At 43.9% G+C, this 27,385-nt stretch overlaps 2 protein-coding genes across 5 annotated transcripts in view; one reads left to right on the top strand and one right to left on the bottom strand.

Annotated features, from left to right (window-relative positions):
- The window catches only part of MED12L (mediator complex subunit 12L), a 458,604-nt gene that overhangs the window by 90,977 nt on the left and 340,242 nt on the right, over positions 1-27,385 (top strand). For all 4 annotated transcript variants that reach the window (XR_014471810.1, XM_083177939.1, XM_083177937.1 and 1 more), the window contains exons 13-16: positions 191-317; positions 4,491-4,699; positions 4,808-4,912; positions 12,793-12,957. Coding sequence is in view for 3 of the 4 variants with exons in the window: in XM_083177939.1 (XP_083034065.1) it covers positions 191-317; positions 4,491-4,699; positions 4,808-4,912; positions 12,793-12,957 (606 nt within the window). In the remaining variant the exon portion in view is untranslated. The remainder of the gene's footprint in view (positions 1-190; positions 318-4,490; positions 4,700-4,807; positions 4,913-12,792; positions 12,958-27,385) is intronic.
- GPR171 (G protein-coupled receptor 171) lies at positions 18,674-26,952 on the bottom strand. Its single transcript, XM_083177950.1, has 2 exons — positions 26,828-26,952; positions 18,674-20,468 (listed from the first exon to the last, which is right to left on the bottom strand). Exon 2 carries the CDS (start codon positions 20,444-20,446, stop codon positions 19,478-19,480), a length of 969 nt encoding a protein of 322 aa, XP_083034076.1. The 5' UTR covers positions 20,447-20,468; positions 26,828-26,952; the 3' UTR covers positions 18,674-19,477.

The raw sequence follows: 27,385 nt of genomic DNA, 5'->3' as shown, positions 1-27,385 counted from the left end.
AAAGGCCCCTTTACACATGTGCACGCAATCGTGGTTTATGCGTAGTCTGCCAATAATCGCTCAATTGCAAAAACATCAGCATAGCGTACAACTCTGAATCAGGCCCAGAGCCATGTCATGTTTTCCTCATCTTTGTATATAGATCCCGCTATCTCCATTAGGTTGGTGAAATCTTGTTTTATCATTACAGCGATGCAGTGAGTTAGAGGTCATGGATGAGAAGGAATCTATCTCTTCTGGTTCTCTTGCTGGATCCAGCCTACCCATCTTCCAGAATGTCCTGCTTCGGTTTTTAGATTCACAAGCTCCATCTCTCCGTGAGTTATTTTGTGCTCTACAATATGCTGTAAAGTGTGCCAAGCTTTCTGCAGAACTGGCCATCACCAACTTGGTTTATGTTCAGTAACATCTAACATTAAAAAATCACTAAAAAATATAAAAACCGTCATTTAAAAAGCTGGGTACTTATGTAGTATCTGGGCGTCCGATTTAGAAATCGGATCGCATCGCATCGCATGCGACCAAATCGTATGCGATGGTCAAGATTTTTCCATAGGATTCAATGTTAAAATGGTCCGAGTCCATTTTAACATAGAATTCAATGGGAAAAAGTCCTTTTCCTTTCCCCACTATCCAAGTGGGCATGGAGTTGGATATAAACCTGTGGCGAGCGGACACAGAATTCTTTTTAAGAAATATGCGTCCCCTCGCGGGGCTCGCCACGCTTCGGGCTCGGTGGCTCGCTGCGCTCGCCACGCTATATGAAATCAACTCTATGCCCACTTGGATAGTGGGGAAATGAACAGGACCTTCTTAACATTGAATCCTATGCAAAATCGCATCGCGTCGCATCTGATTGTATGCCTTAAGGTAAGGCATACAATCACAAAATCGGACGCCCAGATACTACATAAGTACCAAAAGCTGTTCATTCTTATTAACTTGTGCAACACATGGGACCTTACTCTGGTTGACTTGCAAAGCTGAGAGTTTCACAGCCTTGCAAGTCCACCAGACACCAATCCACCAGACACCGCCCGTGAATGCCCGCATGGCTGCGAATGTATGATTTGCATAATCATCCATTCACAGCTGGGGAGAAATCATTCGATGGTCGGCGACCATCGAATGATTTCTCCAGAGCTCGCAGATCAGAGACATCTCTATGGTGTCTCTGATCTCCGATCATCATGTGCGAGAAGCAGGTGGGTAGCTGACGTCCGGTGATGTCAGCTGCCCGCCCCCACGTCACTGAGCAATTACCATGGGAACGCCCATGAAATGCTGGGCGTTCCTTAGGGCTGTGCCCTCCAACGCCGCCCCCGGCTGCACTGCTAGGTACAAGCCGGATGGCGAACATGTAGTTCTCCATGCCGGCTCCGACCCTGCGCATGCGCAGACTCAAATTGAAGCATTCAGAATAACCCCCATAATACGTGACATTCATTAGGTCAACCATAGAAAGGTCAACAGGCTTTAGGTCGACACTCTGAAAAAGGTTGACATTGGTTTAGGTCGACACAAGCCTTTGGTCGACATGGGTTTTTCACGTTGTTGTTTTTTTACCGACATGTGCCGACAGGGAGGGAGAATAAAATAGTGTGCTGAGCATAGCACCAATACGGTGTCCATGACGACAGTGTCGACATTCGGGACAAAAAATAATATAAACCCCTAAGGTGACCTGAGTTTGCTTGTAAGCATGTTTCATGCAAACAAAGGAACCAGACAGATACTGGCAGCCACGCCGAGTCCTTTGTCAATGAATGCAAAACAAAATTAGAGGTTTCTCCAGAAAATTAGAAAATGATCTATTTACTGCTTAGACAATGCACAGTAAAAGCACAATCCCCCTCGATCCCACTATTTTGCCTCGATTCTCCGTGCACTTCTGGGCATTCCCATGCAAATCGCACGGTGACGCGGATGTCAGCTGCCCGCCTGCTTCCCGCACAGGGCGCTTGCAGATCAGAGACACCATAGAGGCGGCCTGCACTGCGGGAGGTGTTTAATCCACACGCAGCGCTGCAAATTCTGGCTACAGAAGGGAAGAGCTAGGGTTAGGCTGTTGGGGGGTGGTTAGGGTTAGGCTGCAGAAGGGGTGGGTTAGTTATAGGCAGTGTCGGACTGGGGCATGAAGGGCCCACCAGGGAAATCACTCACAGGGGCCCACCAAGGGGTGTGTGGTCTTTTTGAAGGGGTGTGGCCACCTGACCAGAGAGGAGTGGCTATACACTATGCGATTTTGGGGCATTTTCATCTGATTTCGGCACTTTGGGCCGATAATCGGGCAAAATTGACACAAAATCGCAGTTGTATGACATTTGATCCCTAAATCCCCACCCTGATAATAATGCACATCGGTCCCACAGATAATAATACAGAAACAGGGCCGTTTCTAAACAATTTAGCTCCCAGGGCAAAGGAATAAAAATGCGCCTCCCCCATCCCTAAAAAAAAGTTAACACGCCATTGAAGAAATTGCGCGCGCCGAAAAATGGGGCGTGGTTTATTTTTAAAAGGGGTGTGGCTTAATATAAGGGCGTGGTCTAGCAGGAAAACAATTACCTTACATCTTACGTTTGCAGCCTGCATGAGCAGACATTGGTTACCTCAGGAATTGTCATTGTACTCCCGCACTTTAGTTGGCGGGCTGAAGGCCACACAGTGACATAAAAATATAAAAGGCCCACACAGTGACCTAGTATGCCTCACGGATCAAGGCCAAACAATGACAGGCTACTTGAATCATTATACACTATTTATCCGTGATGACAATTACACATGTCGCCACACACCGTGATGACAATTACACATTGTCGCATACCGTGATGACAATTACACATTATATCGCACACCGTGATGACAATTACACATTATATTGCACACCGTGATGACAATTACACATTATATCGCACACCGTGATGACAATTACACATTGTCGCACACCGTGATGACAATTACACATTGTCACACACTGTGATGACAATTACACATTATATCGCACACCGTGATGACAATTACACATTGTCGCATACCGTGATGACAGTTTCACGTTATATCGCACACCGTGATGACAATTACACATTGTCATACACCGTGATGACAATTACACATTATATCGCACACCGTGATGACAATTACACATTATATCGCACACCGTGATGACAATTACACATTGTCGCACACCGTGATGACAACTACACATTATATCGCACACCGTGATGACAATTACACATTATATCGCACACCGTGATGACAATTACACATTATATCGCACACCGTGATGACAATTACACATTGTCGCACACCGTGATGACAATTACACATTGTTGTACACCGCCCCCCACTCATAATACCACACATATGTACCCCCACATATAATACTTTGCATAGGTCACTTACACACAGATAATAGTACAGCACGTAGGTCCCCCCACATATAATACAGCACATAGGTCCCCCCACTCAAATAGTACAGCACATAGCCCCCCATATAATACATAATGTATTATATGGGGGGCTATGTGCTGTACTATTATACATTACATAGGTCCCCCACTCACAATAACGCACATATGTATCCCCACATGTAATACATAAAATAGTTCATCCCTACCCAGATAATATGACACATAGGTCACCCCTCCCACACACAATACAGCACATATAGCAAGAATATAAAAAAGTTACTGCAGCACATGGATATTTACCTACCAGTTTCCAGATGGGGTCCAAAAGCAGCTCCCTCTTCACCAGCCGGGAATAGACCTCCCGGGACATCTACCCCCGCCGCAGCCCCAGAGTGTCATCCTGCAGCCGGTGACCGTGCGGGCAGGTTTTCCATTACAGTGGGTTTGCTACCCGGCCGATGACTCCTCTGTCACCTGGCTGAGCAGCTCCCTGTCACACTGTGCTGACTCGGCCGGACCGGAATCCCGCCTCCTTCCCTGCGCGCTCAGCCTCAGCCAATCCCTGAGCCGCAGGACAGGCAGGCATCTTGTAAAACCACTGGTCCTGTACTTGTACTAGGAGACCAGGGCACCAGCGGCAGATGTAGGTGCCAGGTGGAGGGGACGGGGCTCCCGCTGCCGGGCGAAGGGGGGATGGGGGGCAGATGCGGGCGGAGATGGAATTAAAGGTAATGCTGCTAGGTAGCCGCAGATGGCCAGACCCCCGTGCACACACCTATGAAAGGCCCCGTCCCCCTAAACAAGTGGGCGGGGTCAGAAGTCATCGGGGCCCACCGGGGGATTCCCCGGTTCCCCGCCAGGCCAGTCCGAGCCTGGTGATAGGAGTGGGGGCAGGCTTAAAATACTTACTGGGATCTGCCAGGATTTTAATGTCGGCATGCCGCTGTCAGTATCCTGGCTGTTGGGATTTCATACCCAACACCTGTACACATTGTGGGGGTAGTGATATGTTCTGGATTTGGACCATGGGAGACACCGTTGTATATCACACTGTCATATATCTTTTGTTTTTGTTAGGTGACCCAAACAACGAACATGAAAAAAAGGAATTTGTAAATTTGGTGTTACTTTTCTGTGAGTTCATCCGCCATGATATATTTTCACACGACGCCTACATGTGTACTTTAATATCACGTGGTGATTTGTCTGCAAGTTATAGATCTCATTCACCCATTGCGGAACATATGGATGACAATTATGCAAAAGATCTTACTGCCAAGCAGGAGGTTAGTGTCAGTGCTGCATCACCAGGGCTTATTGAGTGATTGCATTGCTGAAAAACAACCCAGGCAAGTGCTTATCCTGCAAAACTGACAGTCTGATCTTATCCTTAGGAACATGGCTTAGGGGACCAAATAGAAATTGACTCAGGAACTGCCCCCGTCTCTGATGGCATTGAGAAAAATGACTTTAGAACGGATTTTGCCTCAGAATTTCCGGTATGTTTATCTGACTTTCTCCATTGTGGCTTTAGCATACACAAATATTATTGTTTATATTGAATATAAGGTCATGTAAATTCATATTACTAGTCAGTGGTGTTCTCCTTTATCATGCAGCGCCAGATTCTCTAAGCTTCAAAAGTGATCAAATGGAGAGTGATAAACAGCCAGCCAATCAGCTCCTGCCTGACATTTTCCAAACACAGTCTGTGACATGGCAGGTAGGAGCTGATTGGCTGGATGTTTATCACTCTCCATTTTATCACTTTTGAAGCTTAGAGAATCTGGCCCACATTCAGTAACATAGGGCCTTATTCTGGTTGGTGCGGCCGGGCCGTACGCGTACGTTCCGGGGTTTTTCATTATCTGCGCATGCGTACAATCGCCAATGCGCAGGCGCGAACACCCCACAACGCTTACGGACGGGTCTCTCCGTGCGAAAAAACCTGTACGCGAGAGTACGGGCATTGGGGGCGGCATAGGGGCGTGTTGAGGGGAGCGGCCGAAATAATGAGGGAAAATGGGCGTAAATATGGGTGTACACGGGGGTGTGCACCAAAAATGAACGGTGCTACTACCGCACGATCGCCTAAAGCACCGTTCATTTCGGACACAAAACAGGCGGCCGCCAACCGCCACCTCAGACCACCCCTACAGATACCGCATGCCAGCGTGCGCCTGGGTTTGCTAATTTACGCTGATTACTACTCAAACACATACACCTGAATGTAATAAGCAATGCTGCAGTCTATTAAGTCCAAACCATGATTTCACTACCTGCAAGCCACACACAGCACTCAAACACATTGGAAGCTTATCTTTCTATACTTCTCTACATTTAAAGGTTTGTTTAATTTAAGGTACGAATCTTTTTAAGACCTGCTTATATATGCTAAGGTAGGTATTTGTTAAACAGTTATACACATTCACTACGTGCTTTCATAGACTTTACACAGTAGCACACTCAATCTACACAAGTCGACATGTGTCAACGTGTTCACTCTAATACAAACATAGGTTTTGTATTTATGATACAATAACATAAACCACATCTAACACCTACAAAGGATGTTTCAGCAATGTTTTAAGCCCATGCCCACTATTTTGCACACAATCCTCAATCATACCTCCCAACTTCTGGCCGAAGGAAATAGGCGCGCGAGCGCCCGAAAAGGGGGCGGGGCGTATGCAAATGAGGGCGTGGCTTATGCTAATTAGCCGCAACCTCATTTTCATACGAGAATAGACGCTGTGCGCATGCGCACAGCGTCTATTCTACTAGATTGGGGGTCTCCCAACGGTCACCCCCCCGCAGCGGGACAATGCCTGCCGCGGGTGGGACAGCGAGACAGTACCCGAAAATCGGGACTGTCCCTCTAAAATCGTGACAGTTGGGAGTAGGGAAGCCAATCCCGGGGCATTTTTTCAATCCCGGGATTCGGGATTGAAAAATGATCAATCCCGGGATTCCCGGGATCCCGGGATTGGCTTCCCTAATTTGAAAAAAACGCCCCGGCCACCCTGCACATTCACAGTACTTACATTTGCGGGTGCTGGGTGGGTGGGCGAGCGTGCAGATATTGCTGGGAGCCAGGTGAGCTGCAGGTATGTCTGCTAGCCGGGTTGCTGGGAGCCGTGTATGTCCGGAGGTCGGGTAGCTGGGCAGGGGGGCGGACGGGTGGTCGGGAAGCTGGGTGGGCGGTCAGGTAGCTGGGCAGGCGGTCGGGTAGCTTGGATGGGTGGATGGGTAGCTGGGCGGGCGGGTAGCTGGGCGGGTAGTTGGGTAGCTGGGCGGGCGGGTAGCTGGGCGGGCGGGTAGCTGGGCGGGTAGCTTGATAGCTGGGCGGGCGTGCACTGTGCTGGACTGATAAGGTGTTTTGAGCCCGGTTGCTGGGCGTGTGGGCGGCTGTGTGGCCTGCGCAGCGTGACAGCTGACCTCATCACGCTGCGCAGGCCGCACGCCGGGTATGGGAGAAGCCGGGCAGCGTCTGAGCGAGTGCTCAGACGCTGTCCGGAATTAGACTGCGCATGCGCAGTCTAATCCCGAAATCCCGGGATTGGAATCTCCAATCCCGGGATTGAAATCCCGGCATTTTGGGGGCCAAATCCCGGGATCCCGCCGATCCCGATCCCGGGATTGGCCACCCTAGTTGGGAGGTATGCTCAATTGAGTTAATAGAAAACAATAATTGAATAACAATTAGAATAATTAATTAATTGTCAGAATTGTAGTTGAAAGGCAAGATTTGCAGGTCCATATATGTGAAGGGTATGCCAGCGTGCACGGACGTACGCTCACTCTCACGAGCGGTGACATAAGCTGAGTTTTCTATTGAAAACAATAGGGACCCGTCCGTGCAAGCTGGCGTACGCTCAGATAGCCGCAAGAAGTCGGTGGGAAGACGGACGAGAGACGTCCGTAAACGGTGGCGTACGCTCTGTTGTACGCTAGTTGTCGGAGTGTAAGGGCTGGTCCGTCCGTGTACGTTGGCGTACGCTCAATTGTACGCCACTCCCCTTCGACGTTGTTTCTGGCCGTACGTATGCGGCTGATTTGTGGGTGGACTTAACCCCAACGGCCGCGTACGGAGAGCGTACGCTAATATGGAACGTACGCACGTTTGGCCGCACCGATCAGAATAACCTCCATAATCATTAGTGTTTAAAGTAACTAATTCCCTCAACACACCTGCACAGGCAGTGTCACAATCTTCCTCAGGGACAATTATACTAATAATAACTGCTGATTTTCCCTCCTCTGCGCAGGTGTATAATACGCACTGCGCATGTGCTGTGACTACACATATGCCATGGCGATCTCAGAGAGGATTTACAGGGACCATTTGGGGAAGCTAGAGAGAGTAGTGCTGAAAGTGCTGGCTTCTTGCAACCAATTTGGGCCATGTTCCAGGTGCAGCTTCCTGTTCACATACAAATGCACAGCTGCAAATTTATTTAGGTGCATCTCTGAACCAGGCCAGAGGAGAGAGTACACCCAACTAATATACCTCTTTGCAGATGACACGAAGATATGTAACGCGGTAGACACACCAGGAGGGTGAAACAAATGGTTGAGGCTCTTAGTAGAATATAGAAATGGACAAGAACATGGCAACAGTTTATTATTTCTTATACAGCGCAGCAGGTTCCGTTGCGCTTTACAATTTTATAAATAGGAATAAAGCAAATTAGGTTGTTACAGACAGTCAAATGGTTGGAGGGCCCTGCTCGCAAGCTTACAACCTATGTATGGAGCTTACTGGCTATTTGATTGTACTATTTGTGGGACTCTAGAACAGGCATGTCCAAACTGTGGCCCTCCAGCTGTTGTGAAACTACACATCTTAGCATGCCTTGCCACAGTGGCGGAATTAGTGAGTTGTGGGCCCAGGTGCAAAATTATGCTTCAGGGCCCCCCCACTCCATACTCAAAACGGGAACGGTGTGCGTCGAAGGTGGGTGCCAAAAATGTAGGGCATAGCTTTGTGAGAATGTTGTGTGGACACCTAATAGTGCCACAGTAGTGTCCGTTATTCACACCGCATAGTAGTGCCACTTGTACACATTGCACCAGGTAGAACCCCTTATACCCCTTTCAGGTACCATTTATAACCCGAGTTATTGCCAGGTTGAGGTGTTATGTGAAAGCAACAAACTGAATAATCAGGTGGTTGGCTGGTTGAGGTTTGCGCAGGCGCATGAGCAAACCCCAGCACACAACGTTTTTGGCGAGTTACACTAACCGGGCTTTTCATTGCGGGGAGTGGGGGCGAAACCGGTCTAGAGCAGGGGAACACCCAGTGTTTTATGGGTGTCCCCATGTAAATGCTGGGCGTTCCCCAGGGAATGCATGCAGGCCGATGCCTGCTCGGGGCGGGAGGATGACGGCACATGACGTCAGTGCCTGCCCCGTATTCGGCCATCTTTTAGTTCAGACTGACTCTTATAATCGAAAGTAGGAGAAATTCTTCGATGGTCGGCGACCATCAAATGATTTCCCTTGCAAGCGGCCACATGCGAGGGGATTTGTTAGCGAACACATCCCCTCTTGTGGTACCGAGGGGATTCGATGGCAACGGGAGGGGGGTTGTTCGGCCAGGTGGCGTATGAGTGCTCGGTAAGCAGCAAATTTTGCTCCACACCGAGCCAACCAAAATTAGGCCCTTAGTACAAACCACCACATTTCTTTATAACAGAAACATTAAATAATAAAAAAACACAACAATGAGGAGATTGAATTTAAATATACCGCTCCATTAGAACCTATATAACACTTACACCTACCCTAGGAATAATAAATAACAACACAACCTCACCAATAATACATGCCCCCACATATTATACTGTAAATAATGCCCCACCAATATACCAATATTGTCCAACCTGCATATTATATTGTAACACACTGTATTTATTATAGAACACACACTGCCTTTTAGTTACTATTAGTTGCTCTGATGTGCTCTCAGCCATGAGGACAGGAGGGGAGATCTCAAGGTGTGAAGCATGGAGAACGGGGTAAAAGCAGGAAAGCAGGGGGACTGGAGGACGGAGAAGACACCTAAGAAGAGGGGGAAGGTGAGAGGATGGTGACTGGAGGACACACAGTACAGAGACAGTGGAGGAGACTGGAGGACAGGAGGATAAGGGGCGGGACAGGAAAAGAAGGCAGCTCAGTGGTGACTGGTCCTAGGGGAGGGGCCAGTTTCCAGGAAGAGCAGGCAATGATCCTAATGGAGAGCCATAACGCCGGGCACAGTGAGTGACACTCTCCCTCTACTACCACCGTCCCGCCCCAGGCCACTTCCGAACAATCACACAGTCGTGACCCGTTACAGCCTGCACTGATTCTGCACTAGAACTGGTGGCTGTGACGGCCGTTACTAGGTGGAGCAGTGCTGGCCGGCAGCGGGCCCCATGAACTTGCTTGGGCCCCCCGTTGCACTGCACCGTCTGCACCGCCAGTAGTTCAGCCCCTGCCTTGCCATAGTTTTACCATTCCCTGATAGCAAAACTGTGGCAAGGCATGATGGGACTTGTAGTTTCACAACAGCTGGAGGGCCATAATTTGGACATGTCTGCTCTACACATATATTGGCTGCATGCTACCATATACTGTATTATCTACTCCCCAAGTATACTTACATTTTCTTAAAAGTATTTCCTACTTAAAACCACAATTTGCTGAAATATTACTTTATTTTGACAATTAAATCCAGGCACATCTGGAGAACTCCAATCGTGCACAAGTTTATGTTTAATTGCATGTTAGCATAGTTGGCAACACAAGTTCCAGGGAGACACATCTGCTAAATAAGTGTGCATGGAATGTCACATAATATTCATATAATACATGTTCATAACACTCCACCATAATACCATAGATAATGATAATCTTGCTTATTATAAACCTACAGATTATATAATGTACAAATGTTCAACAGACCTTTTAATGTAAAGTATGCTGAAAATTACACTTAGATGCTTAAAGAAGTAGTGAGGCATAAAGTTAATTGCAAGCATGTCGATGGTTCACCTCGAAGCAGGAGCAGCTTCTCCCATAAGTCTCTAAGCTCCATACAATCACAATTCCTCGGTCTATCCTCATGTGCCAGTACATATACAATATGGAGCCATATGAGTCTCTAGCAACCTCCCCAGAGGCAGAACTCTGGGAGGCAGTGGATTAATCTGCTGCCAGGCTCCTGCTCCCAAGGGGGCACCTCTCATCCCCTGCAAGTTTAAATTAGTTAATTGAAAGCCAACGATATCACTTCTGTGGCGGACTTCCCCTCCTAGTAGGACTGTAGACATCACATTCTCTTTATTTTAAACATAATATCCATAACATACAGTACATACATATATTTATATTCATTGCTGTCTGTGTGGGGGGAAGGGCAACCATATTTATTTTCACTCTGGGCAACTAAGTCTAACTTATGCCACTGAACCTCCCTATATATCCGGTTGATAGATCTACAGTAAAAAGACATTTTAGTTGACCCCGAATGGTCGAAATGCAAAAGGTTGACTCTATCAGGTGGACATGGTTAAATGGTTGGTAGGCAAAAAGTACACAATTCTTAAGGTTGACAGGTTCAAAAGGATGGTAGATTCAATAGGTTGACATGACAACTGTTGACAGACATGATCGACGCACATTTTGGGTAAAAATATCCATATAGTCTCCATTTGGGAATAGTAACTTGAGCAGAGCACACCCATAGTGTGGCGAGGGTACACTTCTCCACTAAATTGGCTCAGATCTGGTAAAACATACAAAATGACATAAAAAAATATTGTGTAGACTATTTTTACGTTGTCCATTTCCATGTTGACCTTTTTAATTTTGTCGATTTTTTTTTTGGGGGGTTGACACAATTATTGTCTATCGTTTTGCTGCAGATCTGTTGAACCACACCCCCACAGAACAAAAAGGGAGGGCAGGGACACAAGGAAACATGGAGGCCTTAGGCCAGTGGTTCCCAAACTGTGCGCCTAGGCTCCCTGGGGTGCATCAGAGCACCTGCAGGGGTGCCTCAGGTTGGTGGTCCAGAACCAATTCAAATTGTTTATGGTCAATGTAATGGGCGAAATCAGTGCTTGTGGCTTTCAATTATAAAATATGTGGATAAACAGCAGTGAATCATATTCCTTACTGGCAGCGTCTGAGAAGGTCCTTACATGGATTAGCGCTGTAATATAATGTATTGTACTTTTGTGTACTGTAGGTCAAGTCTGAAAGGGGAGGAGGCGGTTGCCTTCAGCTGCATACACATTACACATTACACATTACTGTTACACATTACGGCAACGTGAACGTGAAGGTATTGTAGCCCTTTTGCTCACTCCTACGGCCACGAGCGTCTCATTTCCTATGAGCGGCTCATTGTGCACGAGCGTCTCATACTGTAAGCGCGCTCTTTACGGCGAATAGCGGGATACCACTGGCACATCACTCCGACTGTAGCTTGATGGAGCATTAGCCACCCATTGGTGGCGGATTGTATTACATGGCGTGCTCCCACGCCCCTTGGCAGACGCCAGCGCCAGGAGAATATCGATGCGCCAGAACCTCCTCCATGGCGGCCTGGCGGCAAAGATGAGACCCGATACATCTGTAACTGGACCTAAGGATAACATTTAAGCACAACTTATTTAAATGAATTATTATTATTATTTATTCTTGGTAACAAACTATTGGCCTAGGGGTGCCCTGAAAAATATTCTGATACTCTAGGGTGCCATGATTTAAAAAAGTTTGGGAACCACTGTCTTAGGCTATCCAGTGCCATGAACATGTGCAGAGATTGCAAATGAACGCTGAATATATCCTATGCCATTGTGTTATACTCGTATGAGGTTATTCTAGTTTGATCGCTAGCAATGTTTTGCAACTGCGCATGCACATAAATATTTATGCTCATTTGCAGCCGCATTGTGCGCTCGGACACAGCAGTGCGGGTGGGGGGACATGTGGCGCCCAAGCGTTTCTTGGGTGTTCCCATGAAAATGCTGTGTGTTCCAATGGAAATTCGCCGGTGGTGCGGGGGCGGGCTGCTGACATCAGCCGATGTACAGGGACCCGCAGACCTAAGACACCTCTCTGCGGCTGTAGAAAGCATTCGATGGTCGGCGACCATCAAATTAATTTAAACCCTACTAAACATCCATTCGCATGCGTGCGGGGAAATCGGCGTGTGAGATGAAACAGATGGATGTGCGGCGGAGTTTTGATGGTTTGTAGCTTTGCTGGGTCAACCAGAATAACCTCCATAGTGTGATGCTATCCATGCATGCTGTTTTTATTATCCATAACGTTAACTTTTGTCATTTCTTAAGCACTTTATATATTGTTTACATGTGATTTCTAGACACTTTCACCAGCATCTGGAGACTGTCTTCAATACAACCCTCTATCGCTGCATCAAAGAGTTTCTGGCACTACTGACAAATTCGTAAAGAGAGAAATCATTTTTCCATCCAGCTATGAGCTTCTGCGCCACTTACAGTATGCAACACACTTTCCCATTCCTCTGGTAAGTGCCTGATTTCATTTTAGAGGTAGGTGCAAGCCTACATTTTTTGTTCGCTGATATTATATTGGTAATAAGTCATGAATTTAAGATAAAGTGGTTTCTGTGACATCTCGGAGTGCTAGCCTACCCGCGTGGGCTTTGAGACCAGGACAAGTGAACTCCTGCTCAGTGATGCAACAACTACACTTTATCTGTGAACTTCCTTCCTTCCTTCCTCCTCATGCGCACAGCGTCTATTCTCGTATGAAAATGAGGTCGCGGCTAATTAGCATAAGCCGCACCCTCATTTGCATACATCCGCCCCCTTTTCGGACGCTCGCGCGGCTTCATCAGCACAGAAGTTGGGAGGTATGATAATACCTATAATATTTTCCCATATATACGAACTGATATATGTAGATTGCTAAACATACCATAATTACAGTACTTGTGACATTTTGGGACTAATGCTGTTTTGCATTTATAAAAAGATTTAGGAATACTATTGGGCACTAAACTAATGAGGCCTACACAAGGGGTGATTTCAGGGCATTTTCTAGATCGCTTAGAAAATGCCCCTACATCGCTTGTGGGTTATTCTGGTTGAGTCCACCAAACTCCGCCTTATGAATGGTTGGCTGGCACCACCCATTCGCAAGGGTGATTCACTTGCAGGGGCTTGTGATGGATGTTACACAGTAATATCCATTTGCAGGGCAGGGGGAACCTCCCACATCTTTCGATGGTCGCCGACCATCGAAAGATGTGGAAGGTGTACGCATAGATAAGTGACTTTCAAGTCACTTACATATGCGTGCACTCTGGGAAGGAAATGCTGTGCAGCGCTGTGTGCTGATCGACCTTACTCAGCGTTCTAGCATCGCTCAGAAAAATCTCTACAAGTGTAGGACCCATAAGTAACATCACTCAATGGCAGGCGACTGTGACCAGCTCTAACTAAAAACTGGGATACATGAAATGAAAAACAAACAGGACATTACCACACTATGCTTACGTGGTTCACAGTGATTATGGTCGTAGAGATGTGAGAACCTGTTTGTAATTAAGACTGTTGGACAAACTTATTAACGAAGACAATAGTTATATTAAAAAAATAAATTGTTTTAGAATGTTTTACAATAGGGTCTATAACCTGTTTGGTGACAGATGTGAGCAGCTACTTCGGACTGGTACAGACATACAAGGATTGTTTGGACTGAGCATTGGCTCACACAGGGCCGGTGAGTCGGGGTGGGGGCGCCCCGGTGCCGGGGGGGGGGGGGGGGTACCTGTCCTGCGGCGCTGTGTATTTAAATCTGGCGGCGGAGGCAGCGGGGGTCCCTGCAGTCCATTAGAAATCACGAGCGCTATCCGCCGGGCTATGCGGAAGCGCTTCTAGTGTGAAAACTCTGGCAGCACGCTGATTGGCTGAGATCAGCGTGCGCCGTGCTGCCAGAGTTTTCACACTAGAAGCGCTTCCGCATAGCCCGGCGGATAACGCTCGTGATTTCTAATGGACTGCAGGGACCCCCGCTGCCTCCGCCGCCAGATTTAAATACACAGCGCCGTAGGACAGGTAACCGGGCGGCACAAAATGCCGCCCTCCAGTGGCCGGCGCCCTAGGCAAGTGCCTAGATTTGCCTAGTGGTGGCGCCGGCTCTGGGCTCACATGTTAGTGCGGTCAGTAGAGAACCACATACACCAGTGTTGGCATCACAGGAATTGTCTGACCATTCTAGTCATTGTTAGATGCAGTAAATGTGTTTATACTGTACCTGTACATGGATAAATGCTGCATTTCTATGAAGGATTACGGACACAGGTAGTAAGAACCCCCTGATCGAACCATCGGAGCCAGTTTAGTTTATATGCTTCATTGATCCTAATAGATAGCCTGATACTATATTTTACTTTCCTTGCATTACCCTTAAAGTCAGTGGTATTGCATTTAAGGTGTTGCTTCCAGTTATTAAAACCACATTTCCTGTATGTTAGAACAGAAACATTGAGTGTATCTTAATATAACTGTCAGACTAGCTGGCCGGATGTTTTCAGACGTGACTATTTGACAGATGGGTAAATTACTGTTTTTATATGTTACTACTAGATAGGGCGAAAAATGATACAAACTTCCAAATTTAGACCTTCCTACAGTACCTCTCTGGTACCGGGTTGTTTTATCACTGTGTACTGTGTTGTTGTAAAATGTGTGTATATACAGTATTGTTTCTAACTATGTGGTGAGGGACAAGATTTGTTTATGTTTGTCCACTTTTTTCTTTTGCCAGCTACAAGCACTTGTTTGCCTATTACAATGACCATAAATAATTTGATTTGGTCCTAGACCAAACACAAGGCACCCATGCAAGTACTATTAGGCACTCCAGGGTGCCATGACACACAGTTTGGGAACCACTACTCTAAACCTGGTTACGGTATAAATTAGAGATGTGCAGACTCTGATTTACTCTGATTTCAAAGCAGGATCTTATTGGCTATCAACTGTCAACAACTGTCATGTGATTTGGGATAGCCAATAAGATCCTTCTTCTCAGAGTAAATCAGAGCCTGCACATCTCTAGTGTAAATAGTCGACAGTGACTAGGTCTCTACACCTTGATATGATTCACAATTTCACATACCCAAGATCTACATTGACAGAAGGTCCACATAAGGCGCCTATTGAATTATTGTGATTGACCTTTACCTTAACATTTGTTACCCCTAGAAATAAATCACTCGGACACGTTAACCTGAAATAACCACACGGACAACCACTGCGTAAGTTTAAAAGGTCAACCGTATATATTGTTGGTATAACCCTACTGAAAGGGATGGCCAGGAGAGCGCTTGGAGACCAGCTAAGTCACAAACGTTAACAATGGCGGCGACTACAACGCCCCAACTTGTAACCAGGGCGATGAACCGCCCCCATTGATTTCAAGGCACAGCCCGCACTGTGACGGTCTTACCGCCCCTCCTATTGCATGGTGAGGACAGTTCAAGGAAGTGGCCATCGTCCCCCCTCGGGGGCAGGACTCACCAGCCGTCCTAGCAGAGGGTGGCAATACCGCACAGTGACCTCCTGCACCTCAAACTTGACCGCTGATCGAGAGTGCCCTCCCGACAATTATAAATTAATATTTGTGAAGCCAAATTGTGTGAAGGCCGATAGGCCGGGTGGTAATTGAAGAAAGCAAGGGAGGGAGGGTGGGAATCCAGACTCAAAGAGGAAGAAGGATCACCTGACTACCCCTTAAATACCCCTGCATAAGCTACCACCCATTCTACACCTGATTGGCTACACCTACAACACTTGACTCTATGGGGTGAGAAACATTTCACTAACTTTATTATACCAATCACAAAATTGCACGGCTCTTATATGCCCTCATGACTATGCAGCCCTCGCTTAATCTAAGCTTATGGTCGACTTAAATAAGGTCGACCTGAGTTTTTCAAGTCTTTTGGTGTCTATGTTAATATGGAAACCGTATAAGTGTACCACGCTCGCCATGCTTCGGGCACGGTGCCTCCCTGCCCTCTGCAAAAAAATCAAGTTCACCTTATTCATGTCATTGACCATAAGTGTGTGTCGACCTTTTTTGTCAATGTTAACCATTTCAAGGTGTCAACTTAGTCACTGTCGACCTAGACATTGTCTACCCAGGGACCGTATACTCTATATCCTTCCTGGAAAGTTGTGATGTAGCCCTACAGTATGTTATATGCAAGTGATACCTCAGCAAATGAAAATGTAAATAATGCATTTGTTTTGGTCTTCTAAAATCTCTCTGTACCATCTGGAAGATCCACCTACACTGTGTCTGCTCTACCTGGGGACACAAGTGCCCATCTTAATAGGGGTCACATTTAGTTGGCTCCATACAGCCCACAAAGCAGCAATTGCTGTTGTCCAGCATTGAATACTAGCTATCCTACATCTGGATGTCATTTTGGATAGCATTGATCTCCGCCAAGCCATGCAGCCCCACCTCTTGCTGCACCCAGCTGATTCCTGCTTTGTAATCATGTTGGTAATAGATTGTAGCACTTGTTTAGCAGGCCGCTGGTGTGTTAGTGCAGCAAGGGGCCTCTTTCATTCATTAAATATATTAATTTCACTTACTACTGAAATTAAGAGTAATGTGCAGCCCTTGTGAAGGCTACTGTAGGTCTGATGAGGCAGGACTGTATCAGGTTGCCGGTCAAAGCAGTAAGGGATTACACATGTTATACAGTAGTAGATAATGTTGTATTTATCCATTCTGTTGGCCCTTTCACCCAATAGAACCAATGTTAGGATCAGCTGTAGCTTCATGTTTAATGCAGTAATATTATGTACAAGGTATGTATGGAAGTGTAGCGCAATTAGTTTTTTTATACTTCCTGACAGTCAATTACATGCGTACCATATTTCAAGATTTTTTATTTGAAAATAGTGCTGGACATTCCAGAAATCTATGGCATTTTAACATTATACTGTATGTTCACAAACACTGACATTTTAGAAAACAGACTTCTGTCATACTTTTGCACTCGTCTCAGAAGTTTATGTAAATGTACATAATTCTGTTATATACATAGGGATCATTGATCATGTTAGAGTCTCAAATGCAGTAGTTCACCATTGACTTGCGATTTCACAAATAATAAATGACCAAACGATAAACAGGAGTTGGCCGATATTTACCAAATTGTTGGGTTTTTCTTTCTACCTAATGTAAATACTGGGCTAGGATGATGTTCATGTCGTTGTCTTTTGTAGCGTACATATTGGACAATATACCCCTAGTTGCCAACAATATTGTAAAAACGGAGCCGAATGTGCAAATGACAGACGACTGCGATAGCGACACATGGGAGCGCACATCATTAACGATACACAAGATTGACGTTTCAAACGGTCATTACTGTGCATATCATTAAAAATGCTGTCCAGTGTTACCCAGCTTTACTCTATACATCCCATAATTGCCTACTTTTGAAAACTAGTTTCAGGGAAATTATAGTTGGTCGTAGAATTTTGCACAGCGCCCCATTGATGGAGCGTGTCTTGCTCCACCCAAAGGGCGTGTCTCATTCCATATATGGAGAGATTGTGAACGTGGCACCTAGAAGCGTGGCTGTGTCTATCATTTTATAGACTGTACTTGATAAGTGATGGGTCAAAGCTGAAGGTTGCTACAGGCAACTTCTACACTTATCTCTTTAAAATGATTGACACTGTACATCCCCTATATTGTATATCCTTTAAGTGGGGGGGGGGGGGGGGGGGAGGGGGAGATGTATTAAGAAATGAAAACAGTGGAGAAGTGGACCATTAGAAAAGTATTTAAATGCAACCAAACATATTCCACCTATGTTTTATAGAATGTACTTGATATATATCCTACATTAAAGCCAATAAGTTGCTATGGGCAACTTGTCCACTCTTTTCATTGATTAATATATCTCCCTCTTTATCCCTCTTTATCCATTGTTTATCTGGTGGGCAAAAATGACATACAGTAGACCTGGTTGTTTTGGCCGCCAAGCCTCATGGCAAGATCACTTGCCTACAGGCCAATGTCTTAAACAAAAGAGAGACTATTCAGCCCAGATGCATATCCTTAGGGCAGGCATGTCCAAACTGTGGCCCTCCAGCTGTTGTGAAACTACACATTCCAGCATGCCTTGCCATAGTTTTAGTATTCCCTAATAGCAAAACTAGGGCAAGGCATGATGGGAGTTGTAGTTTCACAACAGCTGGAGGGCCATAGTTGGGACATGCCTGCCTTAGGGCAAGAAAATAGTTTTGTGTCCAAAATAATGAATAAAGTTGACATCTTTGTCTTCCTTTGTATTATAGTGATTATAGAAAAAGACAGATTATATTTGAGATTATTATGCATACACCAGATTATTTCATCAGCACCTCATCTTTATTTGTGTTCTTTATTTGTGTACAAAAGGCGTCATCGACCTGTTTTATTTACAGTCCGTTCTATATCTGGGTTACACTATACTAAATATAAATAGAAGGTTTATTCTTACTCTTCATCTGTATAAATGGCTAACTACTTACCTAACCTATAAGAGGTGAATTTCCACCACTGGCCACTCAACGGATCAAATTACTCCTCTGTGTGCTAAAAGATGTCATAACAGAAAGTGAAAGCATTTTTTTACAGGGACACTGATCTGTTTCAAACTTGTTGGATATGGAGAGAGGGAGCTATGAAGACAGAGATTAAAAGGTAGGCGCAGATAGGTACTGGGGTCGGGTGGCTAGTTTGTGGGCTAAAAACTGTCACAGCTCAAAGTTAAAGTACATTTCCGAAGCCGTCATTTTGACAGGCTTTTAACTATTGTGCAAATAAATCACTTTAGTTTAAAAAAATCATTTGAAGCACAATGTGACTTGAACTTATTTCACAACTAAGTACTGGTAGACTTGGAGTACATTGAAGTGCAGTCTGTTGTCTTGTATGAGGAAGGTGGATTTCTCACCCCATATATACTGTAAAAGGAATGCGGATCTGAACCTAATTTATCAGTATTACACTGCTGTGTCCATAGTCGCATTATCTCCAGTCACAACTCTAACGTCTTTCTTTATGGAGAATGTTTTGGTTAGTTTGGACCTGAAATTTTTGGAAAAGTAAAAGTACACAATCGGATCAAAGCAAAGATTGGAAACCGAGAGTAACAATGTGGACTCTTTGGCATGGAAGAGGACTTGTTTCAGGCTGCAGTCAGTCAGCACATCATTTTGACTCAAGGTGTATGGGATCCGCACAATGTGGTAGGGAAGGAAGCATATGACGTACCCCGCTGTCACAAGGAAGATCTGGACCAAGGCTGCTTTGATGTCCTTGAATTCTTCGCAGTCCTTTTTTCTATAAAGTCTTTTAATAGTAATAAAATTAAGGATCAAAATGATACCAGAGCAGTTGAAAAATATGGCAAGACTGACGAAGTTACTGAGCATGTGCCAGTCTCTCCCCAGCTGCTGCTTGAAGTCAATGCACCCAACAGCTTCACGCTCTGGGATTTGCTTTATAGGGATCAGCATGTTGGGTAACATTATACACAGCACCAGAGCCCAAAGAACTGTTGATAGCATTTTAGCAAATCCCCTTTTCTGTATTTGGTGCAACTTGGAACTCTGTATAGTTTGAAGACAGCGGTCCATGCTGACAAATCCTAGGAATATAATGGATATGTACATGCTGATGTAAATGATACAAGCTGTCACTTGACAGTGGAAGATCTTCAAGTTCCAAGATGCCAGACCCAAGTCCACCACTATCTTAAAAGGCAAGGCCAGAGTCAGTAGGAAGTCTGCTGCCAGCAGGTTGATCAGGTATATGCTTATACATTTCTGGGTGTTGTCTTTCCGAGTGAACGCCCACAGAGCGAAGCAACTCCCCAAAAATCCAACCAGAAATATCAGCCAATAGATATATGTGAAGGGTTCCAAGTCTCTGTTCACGGCACAGTAGGTAGTGTTGGCATAGTCTGTCATTGTATTTCAGCTCCAAAGGTGGCTTGGCAAAGTTAACGAGACACAGAAAAGAAAAGGAAATAATGTTATGATTATATATTATATTTCATATGTTTAAATAGGATTACATATTTTAATTAAAATATACACTAATGCAGATGTGATCACTTTCCTCCATGGACAACAAGTTGCGATACACATAACGCATGAGCTCCATGTGATTCGGTAGCGCCAATCATTTTGGCGTGTGTCTTATTCACTAAGTGGTGTGAATAATGTCCGCTTAGTACATCTTATTCACAAAGCAGGGTAAATAGGATGCACAAGCAGCTTCTGTTAATTAGAACAGACATTCTACATATCATTTTGTGTTTGAGTGTGAATGTATCTGCATACAAAATGCTATATTATATTGTTTTCCAGGAAAACACTGTAACATAGCATTTCATATGCATATATATATACCTGCAGTCACACACAGACTCTTGATATTCCATATATAATTTTAATCAGCAAAAGCTGCTTGTGCATTCCATTCCACCCGGCTTTGCAACTAATATCATGGAAAATGTTGCACGCAAAGACACTCTGCGCTACCATGCCATGCCATAGTAAGACCAGTAAGGCCGTTTACAGTGCAAGGATTCTACAGTATATGTATGTGGACACATCTGTGATTCAGACTTTCATTTTGACAGAAGCATACTGTACAGAAGGGTGTTGGCCATAACTGTGTTTTTGTTTTGTAAACACGTTTATATTGTCACGCAGCTGGTGCCTATACCTTATACATATTATAATATTCTAAGCACAGTATATTATAAATTATTCTTCTAGTCAGAGTATTTTAAGCTGTGTGTACGCTAGACCATGTGTGTTCTGATCCGGTGGACATGCAGGGCAAATGGAAGACATTTACTAGTGAGGGCCATGCTTCTTTGGCATTGGCACGATTGTATGTAGTTGCTGGGTCCCCCACTGGGTCCCATCACAGGTGATGTTGCTCTGCACACACATTATGTATTGTGTACCCAGCATGAGTGACTTTCTATAGGACTTTGCGACACAAAACACACAATACTGAATTTGAAGCGGTTCATATGATTAGAATGTTTCTCTTCTCTAACCAGTTTACATATGGGTTCATTTATATATTACTATAGGTATATTAGTACTTGATGGCCTGTATACTAAAAGACCAGATTCTGTATCAATGCCATTTAATGTATAAAGCTCAGCTCCTTGGCGATACTGGCTGGTAGTGGTAACAGAAGTCTTATGCCCCATACACATTAAGTACAGATCCCTCAGCACACAGCAATGTATCAGTGCTGTGTGCTGAGCAATCTGTCACTGCCTGTGTTACATAGTTACATAGTAGGTTACATAGTAGGTAAGGCTGAAAAAAGACTTGCGTCCATCTAGTTCAACCTGGTATAGATATCCATTGCTGATTTGGTAGGTTCTGGTATTTTACAGACAAATTATATTTCTTATTTGTACCCATGGATGTTTTTCTCCAGTAAATGTTTGTCCAACTTTGCCTTGAACGCATTTAATGAGCCAGCCGTTACCACCTCTCTGGGAAGAGAGTTCCAGAGTTTGACTGTTCTGACCGTAAAGAAATTCTTTCTACTAGCTGAATGAAATCTTTTTTCTTCTAATCTATACTCATGCCCTCGCGTCCTAGATTCCTTTCTAGTAGAAAATAGGGTGTGTGACAGTTCCTTATATTGGCCCTTGATATACTTGTACATGTTGAGCATGTCCCCCCTTAAACGTCTCTTTTCTAATGTAAATAGTCCCAAATTGCTTAATCTCTCCCCGTAGCTTAAATTCTCCATTCCCCTAATAAGCTTTGTTGCTCGCCTTTGGACTTTTTCTAATTCTATGATGTCCTTTTTATAGTGTGGGGCCCAGAACTGTACTCCGTACTCTAGGTGAGGTCTCACCAATGCTTTATACAGTGGCATAATTACCCTTGAGTCCCTAGTTTCCATTCCCCTCTTAATACATGCCAGAATTTTGTTGGCCTTTTTTGTAGCTACATTACAATGGGCACTACATCCTAGATTGCTGTCTATTTGGACTCCTAGATCCTTTTCAAGTATGGAATTACCCAGTTCCTCTCCGCTAAGGTTGTAACTTGCACACTGGTTGTGTCTCCCAAGGTGCATAACCTTACATTTATCTACATTGAACCTCATCTTCCATTTTTTTGCCCACTCATCTAGAATTGCAAGATCATTTTGAAGCATGGTGACATCTTCTGGTGATTTGATGACTTTGCTAAGTTTTGTATCGTCCGCAAAGATGGATACATTGCTGAGTAACCCTATCCCAATATCGTTAATAAAAATGTTAAACAAAATGGGCCCCAAAACCGAACCCTGGGGCACTCCACTTAGTACCGGTATCATATCTGATACGGCACCATTCACAACCACTCTTTGTTCTCTATTACATAGCCAATTCCCTACCCATCTGCAGATATTTTCACCCAATCCTAGGTTCTCCATTTTATTAATCAATCTCTTGTGTGGGACAGTATCAAATGCTTTAGCGAAATCTAGGAAAATCACATCTACAGCATTTCCATTATCGAGGTTTTTGCTAACCTCTTCATAGAACCCTAGTAGATTAGTTTGGCATGAACGATTTTTCACGAACCCATGTTGGTTAGTACTGAGTAGACGGTGATGATCTAAATATTCCTGGATACCAGGAATATTTAGATCATCACCGTCTACTCAGTGTTCTTAATAGAGCGAACACGGGCAATAACTAGATTTATACTGCAAGCATTTAACTCCCCCGTAGCAATGAGCATGTAATCCTCTTGGCAACGATCATGAAACCCCCTTGGAAATGAGCAAGAAACCTCCAGTATCGAGCATGAAGCCCATAGCAGTAAGCCTGTAACCCCTGGCATTGAGCAAGAAACCCCTAGCAATGAGCATTTAGGTAAGCGGCACTTATAGTATGTGGCATAATGGTCATTACGGTGTCTGGCATAATGTGTAATGGGTATCATGGTGTGTGGCATAATATGTAATGGGCATTATGGTATGTGTTTTCCTGGCACAGTGCATCTATGGGGCTCTAGCTGGTGCATTGTGTGTAATTGGTACTACTGTGTGGTGTAATGTGAATTGGTACTATTATGTGGCCAAGCCCTAAATTGTTTCCAGCGTGCGCTCGACCTATTTGTAAGTATCTTGATACTCCACCCACATTGTAGCAAAACCCACAATATCCACAGTGAGAGGTGCTAAAATCCATGTTTGCTTACCAAAAAAATAGGCATGGGCTGGCCCTAACCTTACCAGTCATCATTTTTGCAAACCAAATTTTAAATTACTCATGTTCTTTTCGGACAGGGATTGGAATAATACGTTAGTTGGTGTTTTGACTCATTCATTATACATTTTTTAGAAAAATGATAGCCCGTGCCGTGATAACTGGAGGAATGTCTAAATGGGAAACTCTGAAACACATACATGTACATGCACCTAGCGCTGCTTATAGATGTCCCATAATATAATATTTCTGGCATCTCATTAGGCACTATGCAGAGGCCAAACTTTTCACTTTCGTACCTTTTACCCCAGAGTGGGCAATATTGGGTGTTTTTGATCCAACCTTAAGAATGACTAGAGAAAGCAAAACGCTACTTCTATCTCTTAAGGTCCATATGCACTGGGCAACTTTGAGCTGAAAGCCGTTCAGTTTACTCATTTGAACGGCTTTCAGCTCGAAAGTCACCCTGTCTGTATGGGGCAGTGATAAACTGTGATGTGCACTCCTGCATCAATTCTGGCCCGGCCGCTTATCTGCTGGTATTACCAGCAGAGGGCTGACTAAGTGGACGGTCGGCTTTCCATAGCATCCCGCTATGGAAAGCCGTCCACCCTGGGAAAAATCGCTAAAACAGGCAAAACGCTCAGTGTGTATGCACTGAGCGTTTTTCACCACTGCAATTTTCCCCATCGTCGTCGTCCATACAAGCTTTAAAAAAAAGTTTATTTTTGGCTAAACTGCATTTTCTGTTCAGAATGGACTGGATGGAAGCAATTGTAGATAAAGGTAAACCAGTAGAAAACCTTTTCACTTTATGGGACTCGTAGATATCCACCCTTCCTCTTACCACACAGCAACAGATACACTTTAGCCTTAAGAATACCACTTGGTATCTTCTGAAGTTGGCTGCGCAGCATCCACTGGTTTTTTTTTTTTAAGAAAAGTTGATGGTCTCCCACACAAACTCCTTAATTTACAAATTAACTGTACAAACTATAAAAAATACTGTTATTTTTTTAACAATATTTCTTTATTTTATTGTTATGTCTAATTTTTGTGACAATCACATTTTTCTTTGATGCACTACCTTGTGTATACATTGAATGTCTGTATTATTTATCCATGATGTCTCAATAAAAAATGTTGTTAATGAACTGTAAAGCCCTGTACACATGGGGTGTACATCTAGTTAGTACAGATCGCACACTACGCTGGCTAGTCCGCCCATACACACATAGTGATGTCTGCTGAGCGATCTGTGCTAACGCTGTGTCCTTGAAGCACATGCAGGAAATCTAACTATATCTGGACTGCCTGTGCTCAAGATCTGAGCCGGCGATGGTGATGACCCACGAGATCACAAATTACCATCCCTATGGGGTATACACATGAGGGATCTGTGCTTCATTTCTAAGCGATCTAAACTGATCGCCCTGTGTGTATACTCCTATAATCTTTTTTGTGTGCTTCATACTACAGGTCGAGTATCCCGTATCCGAATATCCGTTATCCGAATTATTCCGAAATACGGACATTCCAGAAAGTGAAAATTTTTTTTTTTTTTTGCTAAAAACTCACTGGGGACATATGTAACAGCATCACTGGGGACATGATATGTAACTGGCACTATATATGTGCAAGACAATGATTGCTTGGCATTCAAATTCAGTGCTGAGATAGTACACACATTTTGTTTCACATTTTGAAACCTTGTTTTTTGAACAATTAAAATATGTTTGTGTGTATTTTATGTGGTAATAAAATATATTTGTGTGTATATTATGTGTTTATACAGCATTAATGCAAGATACTTCAAAATACATCATTGAAATATTAAAATATTCCGAAATACGGAATAATCCGTTATCCAAAATTCTTCTGGTCCCGAGCATTTTGGATACGGGATACTCAACCTGTATACACCAAAAGGAAATACATACTGTACAACTCTACACCAGCCGCTTTGTTAGCAAATATGATGATTTAAGAGTCTTACATTTAACTTGCTGTTTTATCAAAAGTCTCGGCCAAAGGTTATAAGATTCCCGATGTGAAAAGAGAAACTCATTATTTTTCCCGTTATTCACAATTTGTTGCAAAATTACAAACATATGATTCATAATTACTGATTTATGATCTAAGTAAACGAGAATTGGTCAAGAGAATAGCAACTACAGTTTAATGCTAAAAAATGCAAAATTATGCACTTGGGACTCAAAAACCCAAAGGCTCAATATAGTATCAAAGGTACTATAATGGAAACTACTGAGGAGGAAAGGGATCTAGGAGTCACTATTTCAAGTGACTTAACGGCAGGGAGGCAATGTAACAAAGCAATGAGGAAGGCTAGTCAGATGCTTGGTTGCATAGGGAGAGGAATCAGTAGCAGAAAAAAAGACGTAATAATGCCACTGTATAGGTCATTGGTACGACCTCATCTGTAATACTGTGTCCAGTTCTGGAGACCATATCTTCAGAAGGATATAAATACATTGGAGAGTGTACAAAGAAGGGCAACTAAAATGGTGCATGGCCTACATCACAAAACTTACCTGGATAGACTAAAAGATCTAAACATGTATAGTTTGGAGCAGAGAAGGGAAAGGGGGGACATGATCGAAATCTTCAAATATATCAAGGGTTTTAGCATTGTACAGGAGGGAAATTTTCTTCAAAGGAAAAGAAGTAATAAAACACGAGGACATGCACTGAAACTGGAGGGAGGTAGGTTCAGGGGAAATGTTAGAAATAATTACTTCACAGAAAGGGTAGTGGATAAGTGGAATAGCCTCCCATCAGAGGTGGTAGAGGCTAAGACAGTAGAACTATTTAAACATGCTTGGGATAGGCATATGAATATCCTTACAAAGAAATAAGGATTAAAAAGGGTTTAGTTTACCTGAAGGGTAAAAAAAGGGGCAGACTAAGATGGGCCAAATGGTTCTTATCTGCCGTCAAATTCTATGTTTCTATGATCATAATCTTTACTAGAGTTAAGTGGAATTGACAACACCTTGGTGGAAATGTTCATTGCAATCTATACTAGCACATTAATTCATTGTTATTAATTTTTGCACATATAGCAGATATAAAAGATAATACCTGTTTTTCTGTCCTTTTGGACCTTCTGGCAGCGTTCGGCTGCAACAGTCATCTAGTTCTCAGCATTCGATATATCCTCCTTCCCCTTCTTGCAAACAGGCAGCTCTGTGGTGCTAGTGGTTTTGCTTTAACACGTCAATTGACGTAGTTGAAACTCAACTTTTTCTAAAAAGATTTTCCCATTGTTCCTGTCCATTACAGTTTCTTAACTCTTTGAGTGCCAAGTGAATTTGTCAAATTAGGTGTAAAATTTGCCAAGCAAACATTTTTATTCACCATAATGACCTGTAATGTTTACCTTATATAGGAAATAGAATCTTTTTTTTAAGCAGATATTTTGCACATCTCTCATAGAAATGTTGGCACTGAAAGGGTTAAACAAATATATATATATATATATATATATATATATATATATATATATATATATATATATATATATTATATATGTGGTATCTCTCTCCTCCTCTCTGGGTTGAAAGAATCAGGCGGCACTCCACAGACTTTTCAATATGATTTTTAGTGTTATAATGGATAACAAATTACATCCAACAAAAT

This window comes from Crinia signifera, chromosome 3 (assembly GCF_055691185.1).
Source record: "Crinia signifera chromosome 3, ASM5569118v1, whole genome shotgun sequence".
Taxonomy (NCBI): Eukaryota; Metazoa; Chordata; class Amphibia; order Anura; family Myobatrachidae; genus Crinia; species Crinia signifera.
Note: the sequence above shows the minus strand (reverse complement) of the source record. Positions and strands in the feature narration are given on the sequence as shown.